General features: G+C 57.1%; 1 protein-coding gene across 4 annotated transcripts; it reads left to right on the plus strand.

Annotated features, from left to right (window-relative positions):
• The first annotated feature begins 939 nt into the window (after nt 1-939).
• On the plus strand, nt 940-9,575 carry ZNF219 (zinc finger protein 219). Of its 4 annotated transcripts, none has more exons than XM_079911911.1 (5): nt 940-974; nt 5,637-5,728; nt 6,013-7,420; nt 7,771-7,902; nt 8,164-9,575. In XM_079911911.1, exons 2-5 carry the CDS (start codon nt 5,723-5,725, stop codon nt 8,766-8,768), a joined length of 2,151 nt encoding a protein of 716 aa, XP_079768037.1. In that variant the 5' UTR covers nt 940-974; nt 5,637-5,722; the 3' UTR covers nt 8,769-9,575. The 4 variants fall into 4 exon arrangements, with proteins under 4 accessions (XP_079768037.1, XP_079768038.1, XP_079768039.1 ...); XM_079911912.1 differs by lacking the exon at nt 940-974 and having other exon boundaries at nt 4,711-5,728; nt 6,013-7,165; nt 7,235-7,420; XM_079911913.1 differs by lacking the exon at nt 940-974 and having other exon boundaries at nt 4,711-5,728; nt 6,013-6,748; nt 7,235-7,420.
• The last annotated feature ends 130 nt before the right edge of the window (nt 9,576-9,705 follow it).

Consider the following 9,705-nt stretch of genomic DNA (forward strand, 5'->3'; position numbering starts at 1 on the left):
TTATATACTATTAAATATGTGAACAGGCATTCGGTAAATATTGATTAAATCTAAGTATCCTACTTACAAATTTGTAGTCCCTGTCTGGATTACAATCTCCTCCAGAGAGGGTACTACATTCCCCTCGTGTGTTCATCCCCCACGGCGCTGAGCATTGGTGCCTGGTACTTAGTAAACACTCAGTAAATATTTGTTGTATTGAAGAGCCATTAAAGTGACTTAAGGAATGGAAAAACAGAATTCGAGAGGAAGGAGCAGGAATTGTTTATCAAGAAGAGAAAGGACCGGAGAGTAACTTTAATAATGTTTCTTATACGGCAGACATTAACTATCTCTATAATCGCCCCTCCTCCTCCCCCAAAAGAGAGACAGAAATTGTAAGGGAGAGGCTTTGAGATAAAACCCCAGGAAGAACTTCCCGAGTCTGTACATGTTGGGGCAGAAAGAGCGGCAGAGCCAGCTCCTTCCCTGGTATGTCCGGGTTTAGGGTGGGAGGGGCAGTCCGCTTGGAGGCTGGGGGAAGGACGAGATGACCTTTCAAAATCTCTTCCAGTCTCCTGTTGGAATCATCCGTGCGCCCCACCCCCGCTCCCTCCCTCCTTCCCTCCGACAGCGCCCCCAGTCTCCAAACGGCCCGCACCCCGCCCCTGGCGGCCGCCTCTCGCGGCTCCCGGGGTCCCCAGCTCCCTGTCCCCGGAGCCAGAGCCCCGCTCCCGCTCTCGCTCCCGCGCGGCTCCCAGCCCCGCCGCGCCGCCCCCCGCATGCTAATGGCCGGGCCGCCTCCCGCCGCACACAATGCGGGCCAGGGCCGGGGGCGGGGGACCGGGGAGGGGGCGGGGGCCGGGCCGGGGGCGGGGGGGCCGGGGCCCGGCGCATCTCCCCCGGCCCCACGTAACGCTGACGCCCGCGCCGCCGGCCCGCCGCCCGCCGCCGCCGCCGCCGCCGCCCGCTCCGCCGCCGCCCGCCCGGGGCTCGTGAGTAGCCGCTCCCCCCACTCCCGGCCCCCCCTCCGCCACCCGGCCCCCGCCCCCGGCCCCCGCCCCCCCCTCCCGGAGGGGGGGGCCGTTACGCGCTCCCGGCTCGGAGCAGGTGCAGGGGGCGGGGGCGGGGGAGGGGCGCCGGCTCGGCCCCAAGCAAACTTCGCCCAGAGCTCCTGGGGGGGCGGGGTGGGGGCGGCGGCCACGGAAGCCTGGAGAGCTAGGGGGGCCTCGAGGGAGGGGGGGCAGGTGGGGGAGCCGGGAAAGCGGACACCAAAGGGGAAAGGCCAGCGGGGGCGGGGGGGCGGGCGTCTTTGTAGGGGCCCGAAGGCAGGGCGCGAGGGGCCTGGGGGTGCGGGGCGGCAGAGCTGGGAGCCAGAGTGGATGAGTGCCCCCCGGCCCAGGTAGGGCTGATGGAGGAGGGGGAAGGGACCCAAACTCTCCGGGAGCGGGGGGTGGGGGAGGGGAGAGGATGGGGGGTGCTTCCCTCTCTGCGTCCCAAACAAAGTGTCACAAAGAGCTCGGCCGGCGGCAGCGGCGGAGGCGGCTGCAACTCAGCTTTTGTTCTCCCGGCCCGGGTAGCTGAGCCCTGGCCTCCCAGTCTCCCAACCCTGTCCCCCATCATCCTTCTGGTTTATCTTCCCCGGGAGGGGTCTGGGGTGCTGCTGGAAGAACCTCTTGCACAGGATGAAAGGTCTTGCCCTACTTGCCAATCTACTTCTGGGAGGGAGATTTTCCCAGAGGCTCTCCTACCCACTCCCCACCCCCTAATCTGAGAACTGAGGTTCATATGGGTGCCAAGACTCTGACCTTTCTAGGGTCAGCTCCAGCTAAAGGGGCTTAGGGCTGGCTACATGCCCCCTCCCCCAAATCCAGGTGTTCCAGAACTTTCAGAAGAGGGGTCAAGTTGGGACATGCCCCTGGGATAAGATTCTCCATGGTGGGGTGGCAGTAGGTGAGCAGGTGTACCTTCCTCTCACCTCATGCTGTACATTTGAAACCCATGACTGAGGTCTGTAACCCCAACTCAGGGCAGTGAGGATGGAGGGAAGGAGTCTTTCCCAAGAACTCAATCTAAAAGGTGGGCAAGCTATGCTGTGGGGTCATTTTGGGGGAGCCACCTGAGCAATGAGGTTCAGAGGGCCATGGAGAGGAGACCATCCATAAAAGTGAACTACTGGCATGTCTGTGTGATAAAGGTGGTCTTGACTCTAGACCACCTAAGGAGTTCCCTTTCCTTTTAACTCCATCTAGTGCAGCGTTAATCGATTGTTAGGGGACTTGGAAGGTATAAGGATTCTCAGAGGGAAAAACATCAAGTACAATATTAGAAATGACCAGAGGCGGAGACCTAGTCACAAATATACCTCAAGTCCTGAACACTTGCCCCTTACACTTTGACCCTAAAAACTTTTGAACCACAAAGCTTGGGGGACAATCTTCATGGTCCTCCAGTCAGCAGATGCTTCTATGTACTTGTCCCAGTTGTTTCTAAGAGTCTTCTCACCAACCCTTCCATCCTTCCCTACTCAGTAAGGTTTGATGGTCCACACCAGCTCTCCTAGCACATAAAAGGAATTGGCCTGTTGCTTTCGAAAGATTTTGGATCCCTATCCCTGGCCCTGTATCCCTATAGAACCCAAATAAGGGTAAGATAACCCTTGATTCCCTGTGGGGGTGGAAAGTAGGTCAGCGCTACTGTCTGGCTAAGTGTCATGGATGGTGTTTAGGCCTGACTATAGAAATTGGCATGACTATAGAAAACTCTGACTATTGCCCACAGGCAATACATGCATAATCTAGGTCCCAAGTCGGTTCATAAAATCTGGGGCTCTGTCAGTGCTTTCTCCTATTGAGAAAAACTCATGGGATCAGGTTCTTGGGACCCCATTTGGTGAGAAGATGATTCAGGAGATCTTGACTGGGCCTAGGAGGGTCTCAGTGGTTTTGTTGATTTGAGGCCACCCTCTGGGGAAACTTTCCCTTCTTGGGAATTCAGCTTCAATTTGGGCCTTCTTGTATATCACTGGATTTCCATCCTGGAAACTGCTATGTGCAAAGCAGGTTTTTTGTTTTTGTTTTGTTTTGGGGGAGGAAGCTTTTGCCCAATTCCTACTCTACTTGCCTTGGGTATGAGGTCAGCCTCCCGTGAGGTATTTTGTTTACTATCCTATAGGCAGTTTTAGGGGCCCTAGAATCTTCTCAGAATCAGAGTATGTGCCCATAGGTTAGTCAGCTATGACCATGCAGTATTCCCAGCCTCCCCCCTCCTCCCCCACCATCTGCTTCCTCTGAATATACCAGATTGGCTGTACACCAGGATGTTCCGGGAATCCCCAGGAGAGCAACAGAATGTGATGGACCCAAATACGATGCCTCAGTAACTCATTCCAGGATGTACAAACTGTAACTGTCAGAATACTCCTTATAGCTAATTAAAATTCTTCTAGTTACATCTATTTTCTATTATATCTGTCTATTTTCAGTGACATCCAAAAGGCCAAAATAATCCCTCTGGTACCACTATTTTTTTCCCCCTCTATGGTTTCCAGATAGGAAAGAGATAGGCTTTTCTCAGTGCCTTATCTGTGGTGCTAAAATGGCAAATGTGGCCCCTCTAGTACTTCATTGCTCTATGGTACGGAGGTGGCCAAAGTGGCTCCTCTGGTAGCCCACTGCACTCTCCATGGTACTGAAGGAATGACCATTTGTTTCAGCATCTCTCTGGGGTCCAGAAGAGTCCTGTGACTCAGAACCACAAAACTTTTGAACTGGAAGGGACCATCAGTATAAATTAGTCCAACCCTCTTATTTTACAGATGAGTAAACCAGGAGGTTAAGTGATTTACTGAGGATTGCAGGGGCTATTAATGGTCTGACTGGGCCCACAGTAGTCTTGCACCCCTCAGTCGTACTCTAATTCACCTTTCATTATACTACTCAGCGAACTTGGCTAGGCTCTTGGTCTCAGTAAAGGGGCTTATTTGGAGGATCCAGAAAGTGAGGGTGGATGCCTTAATTTGGAGCTACAGAAATACAGATATTAAAAGTGGTGCTGGAGGTTGTTTACTGATCCTTGGACAAAGACATTTTGTTAATTAATCTCTTAATAAAATTCCCATAATGCAGATTCCAAATGTAACAGGTACCTGCCCCTTCATAGAGTCTTATCCTATCTACTAAATGTCAAAAATTAAAGAAGCCTTGGATCTCCAGAGCCTTTTCTCGTTGCAGGGCTGACTCCTGGCTCAGTTCTCTTCTATTAAAGATCCTTAAGCAAAGTAATGCTGAGTCCTTTTCTTTCTCAGTAACCGATTTCAGTTTCACAATGCCTATTGTAAGGAAGTTCTTTATATCTCAAATATTCTTTGTCTCAGGCAATAAAAAAAAAAAAAAAAAAGGTTAGGCCCACATTTGTCTAGCCTTGACCAGATACAATTCTGTATGTAAGTAAGAAAGGTAGACTGGATGATTTCCTGTCCATTCTCCTAGGCCTATTTCCATGAATCTTAATTCTGGGGTTGCTTCTAAGTCTTAATGCTAACCTCCTCTGCAGCTTAGAATCAGGAGATTCCGCCCCCCCCCCCCCCCCACTGGCCACCAAGTCCTCTTCCTCTCACTGCTCTTCTTCCTCAGAACTGGAGCTCTGTACATCCCAGGCCCAGAGAATTTTAGCCTGGAGAACTTTAACCCTTTCCAGCTCAGAGTATGTGCTGAGCCCCTATCTGTGCAGATGGCCCAGCCCCGCCCCCCGTCCCTCACTCCAGCCTCTTGAGCTCAGAGCCTGTGTAATCCTCCTCTTGTGTGAGGGAGCCTCTCCCCTGCAGAGAGGAGGAAAGCCTGCTTTGGAACAGCCCTGGACAAAGGGGCTGAGATGCCCCATCAAACTGCAGGCTCCAAGGTTTGAAACAAGGGGATGAATCCTATCTGGTATTTGCAGTTTTTAACCCCTTCCCAAAGCCAGCAGCGCCCCTTAACTTCCACTCCTCCCCCAACTCTCTTCATTCCCTCTCCCTCTGGCGCTCTCCCCCTTCATGCCCCTCCCCCTCTGTCTGTCTCCAGACTCTCTGCTGCTGGGAGGTGTTTCTCTCCCATGCATGAATGAGTCTCTGTAATGAATGGAAATGAATGGATCAGGAATCCAGGCGGAGGGAGGAAGAAAGAGGGGGAAAGACAGAAAGACAGGGTAAAGGCAGAAGGAAGAACTATGGAGCCTGGAAGAATGTTTGGCTGGCTGGTCAGTTAGCGGTCTGAGAGCAACTGGTCCCACTTGGATAACTGGGGAGCATGGCAAGCCCACCCCATTTGCTCTTCAAGCTGCACAGCCCAACCTAAATGAGAGAAGGGTATACTGTGATGGTCTTCTCCACCACGAGGGTGGAGAGGAAGTTGGGGGGGCGACTTGGTGGTGGTAGTGGTTGTTCTGGACAAGGCATTTAATATGAATAATTTGGGAGAAGAAATCTGGGTTATCAGGGAGACTTGTGGGCAAATAAAGAAGTACAAGTTTTGAAGACAGCAGCCCCCTCCTGTCTCAGGATGGAAGGAAGGAGAAGGGATAGGTTTCAGAGTGCTGAGAGTCTGGGGTTCGGGGTGACTCGTCCCACTGCTGAAAATCAGGGCTCACCTCTTCCTCCAAATCTGTCTCTTTTGCTTTAGCTCTTCAGCACCTGTTGCCTTCACTAGCAGCTTTTCCTCCTCCTCTTCCCTGCACTCCTCAGAACCAAAGAATGTGAAGGGGGTCCATGGAGGTGAGTGAAGCTCTGGCCTGAACCTATGAGTACCTGCAACTATACTTCCTCCCCTCCCTACCTCTCTTTCTCTCTCTGTCTGGCCTCCCATTATCAGAAGTTGTTTTCGTGGCCCTAACAGCTCAATTCCCATTTATCCCCCAGCCTCCCCAAGGTGAGTGGGAGGTGTTCGTGGTTCAGGTCCTGACCCACCCTCCCTCGGGTTCCTCTGGCTCTCCATGCCCTTGCTTTCCCCACAGCTCTCCCTTCTCCACCTTTTGCTCTACTCACATCTTTCTCCACAGGGCTCACGTCCCCGCGCCCCGGGCGGCCACCTAGCGCCGTCGCCACCGGCCTTCGACGGCGAACTGGATCTGCAGCGCTACTCCAACGGGCCAGGCGTAAGCGCCGGGTCTCCGGGGATGGGAGCAGTGGGCTGGTCTGAGAGTCGCACAGGCGAACGGCGCTTCCCCTGCCCTGTATGCGGGAAGCGCTTCCGCTTCAACTCTATCCTGGCTTTGCACCTACGGGCGCACCCAGGCGCCCAGGCCTTCCAGTGCCCGCACTGCGGCCACCGTGCTGCGCAGCGGGCCCTGCTGCGCTCGCACCTGCGCACGCACCAGCCTGAGCGCCCGCGAAGCCCCGCCGCGCGCCTGTTGCTGGAGTTGGAGGAGCGCGCGCTACTGCGGGAAGCGCGGCTGGGGAGACCCCGGAGCTCAGGGGGCCTGCAGGCCACCCCTGCCACTGAGGGCCTGGCGCGGTCCCAGGCTCCTTCATCGTCCGCCTTCCGTTGCCCCTTCTGCAAAGGCAAGTTTCGCACCGCGGCAGAGCGCGAACGCCACCTGCACATTCTGCACAGGCCCTGGAAATGCGGCCTGTGCAGTTTCGGCTCCAGCCAGGAGGAGGAGCTGCTGCACCACAGCCTGACGGCCCACGGAGCTCCTGAGCGCCCCCTGGCGGCAACCTCGGCTGCACCCCAGCCTCAGCCTCCACCCCAGCCTGAACCCAGATCCGTCCCTGAGCCCGAGCCGGAGCCTGAACGTGAGGCAACCCCCGTCTCCGCGCCTGCTGCTCCCGAGGAGCCCCCCGCGCCTCCGGAGTTCCGTTGTCAAGTGTGTGGCCAGAGCTTTACGCAGTCCTGGTTTCTCAAGGGCCACATGCGCAAGCATAAGGCCTCCTTCGATCATGCATGTCCTGTTTGTGGCCGCTGCTTCAAGGAGCCCTGGTTCCTTAAGAACCACATGAAGGTGCACGCCAGCAAGCTGGGCCCACTGCGTGCCCCGGGGCCTGGTTCTGGGCCTGCCCGGGCCCCCCAGCCTCCTGATCTGGGCCTGCTGGCCTATGAGCCTCTGGGCCCCGCGCTCCTCTTGGCCCCGGCGCCCACCCCGGCTGAGCGCCGTGAGCCTCCGAGCCTCCTGGGATACCTGAGTCTGCGAGCCGGCGAGGCCCGGCCCAATGGTGAGGGCGCTGAGCCTGGGGCTGGCCGCAGCTTTGGAGGCTTCCGCCCACTGCCCTCTGCTCTCCCAGGCCGGGCTCGCCGGCACCGCGCAGAGGAGCCAGACGAGGAAGAGGAGGTGGTGGAGGCAGAGGAAGAGACCTGGGCCCGGAGCAGGGCAGTGGGCCCTCTGGCTTCACTGCCCCCACGCCCAGGCGAGGGCCCAGGGAACTCTGCGACTGCTGCGGGGGCCCAGGCGAGGTCCAGCGCCACGCAGGGTACGTAAGGGTCTCCTTTCTCTGAGGATTTCGGCATCCTGGGTGCACTCTGACGCCACCACTGCCCTCCTGTCCCCTCCTTTTTAAAAAGGAGGGGACAGGAGGGCAGTTTCTTATTTCTTATTTTTAAGAATTTTCTTATTTCTCAATTTTCCTACCCTGGAGGCTTTACAACCTTTTGAGGGTACATGTCCACTCACAGCAAATCAGACCTCTCAGGTTCCTGCAAACATTCTGTTTCCTTCCGGGCTGGGAGGGGAAGCAATCCTGTGGGTGGGTATGGGGACACATGGCCCTAATAGGGTTAGGGCAGAGGGTCCCTCTGACTTCTTTTAATGTGTGTATTGCAGAAGAGAATGGGCTCTTAGTTGGAGGGGCCCGGCCTGAAGGGGGCCGGGGGGCCAGCGGCAAGGACTGCCCCTTTTGTGGAAAATCATTCCGCTCAGCGCATCACCTCAAAGTGCACCTGCGAGTGCACACAGGTGAGGGGGGCAGCCTCCGGGGTGGGGAGGGGCATGGAGGGCAGGAAGGGGGGTGAGAGGGCTTGGGAAACGCCGGGAGATGACATTCGGCAGCCTTCGGATTGTCCAGATGAGATCGTTAGGAAACGCCTCTTAATTAAACGAGAGGGGTGGGAGAGGCGCGGTTTTCCTCCTGGCCCGGAGGTCTGTACGCGGAGTGAATTGCGGGTTAGGGCTGGCAGTGATTGTGACTTGGGCCCTATCGCACCCCCCGCCCTCCAGGAGAGCGCCCCTACAAGTGTCCGCACTGCGACTACGCGGGCACCCAGTCCGGGTCGCTCAAGTATCACCTGCAGCGCCACCACCGGGAGCAGAAGAGCGGGGCAGGCCCCGGGCCTCCTCCAGAGCCGCCACCCCCTTCCCAGCGGGGTGCAACCCAGTCGTCGGGAGCCAAACCGGCCGCGCAGCCTGCGACCTGGGTGGAGGGCACAGCGAGCTCCCGGCCTCCCTCGAGCGGCGCCGCGTCGGGTTCCCGTCGGAAGCCCGCCAGCCCCGGGAGGACCCTGCGCAACGGGCGAGGCGGTGAGGCCGAACCCCTCGACCTGTCCCTGCGGGCAGGGCCGGGAGGCGAGGCTGGGCCGGGGGGTGCCCTCCACCGATGCCTCTTCTGTCCCTTCGCCACTGGAGCCCCCGAGCTCATGGCCTTGCACCTGCAAGTGCACCACAGCCGCAGGGCTCGGGGCCGAAGGCCGCCCCAGGCCGATGCATCCCCGCCCTATGCCCGAGCACCGTCCGGAGAGACCCCTCCCAGTCCTCCGCAGGAAGGGGAGGAGGGCCCCGGGCTGTTGCGTTCAGGAGAGCCTGGGCTGGGGGGACAAGAAAGGTAGGGAGCCCTCTTACGGGCTATTAGCTTAGTGAGTTTACCCCGCAGGAGCGGGGCTGCGCTAGAGGTAGTTGGGTAGAGCAGCCAGCAGGGGGCAGCGTGGGACCCATATCCCAGCCCCGGGCGGACCAGAGGTGGAGGGGGCAGAGGGCGTTAGGAGGGTGGGTGGGCGATACCCACCCAGCCCAAGAGAGTCACAGTGCCTTAGAAGTGGCAGGGGTGAGGATCAAAGAACGGGGTCCCAGGGCTGGCAGGAGTGTTCCTGGTGAGGGGCAGCTTTGCCAGTCTTTGCTGGTCCATAGGCGTGAGAGTTTATTTTTGTACAATGGGTGGGGGTGGGGGCACTGTACCCTTCTAGCCCCTCCAGGGGCCCTGTAGACGTTGCTATTTTTGGTACGATTTCTGTCATCCCTGTCGCAGAGTTGTGTCCCCAATAAACAGGTGTCTTGAGGCACAGGGCACTGTGTCTGCCTGCCTATGTCCTGTCCTCCTTGGGCCACTGTGTCCAGAAAATAGTCATCTCTTCAGGCACTTTTTATCACCCAAAGACCTTGGTAAGAAACTTGGGCTTTACCTTCAGACTTTGGCTTAAGTAGCTCAGGGGTGGGGCCCAGGAACTAGCATTTAACAAGTAGCCTAGGGGATTCTTATGTACTGTAGACCTCTGAGGACCTCATTTTGAGAACTGCTGAATGGTGCTGGACCCCAGCTTGACTGTGACCAGCTCAGCCTCAAGAAGTGGGTACAGCATGAGAGCAGGAACTTCAGAGGGTACATTGAACCTCTGGGGGCCACTCCTCTGGGAGGGTACATATTCACCCAGGCACAGGCCCAGCTTTGGCCCAGTAAGGGGTACAGGGTACCTTGCAGCCTTGGTTTTATTTTCTGTGTTCTAGTTAATGGTTGGGTGAGCGGAAGTGCTCAAGTTAGTGGTATCATCT

The sequence above is a fragment of the Stenella coeruleoalba genome, assembly GCF_951394435.1.
Source record: "Stenella coeruleoalba genome assembly, chromosome: 2".
Lineage (NCBI taxonomy): Eukaryota > Metazoa > Chordata > Mammalia > Artiodactyla > Delphinidae > Stenella > Stenella coeruleoalba.

Excerpts from the sequence above, each read along its gene's own strand:
- ZNF219 (XM_079911911.1), top strand. Across the intron at positions 7,421-7,770 it reads GAGGTCCAGCGCCACGCAGG|AAGAGAATGGGCTCTTAGTT; the intron begins GTACGTAAGGGT and ends TGTGTATTGCAG. Across the intron at positions 7,903-8,163 it reads GCACCTGCGAGTGCACACAG|GAGAGCGCCCCTACAAGTGT; the intron begins GTGAGGGGGGCA and ends CCCGCCCTCCAG.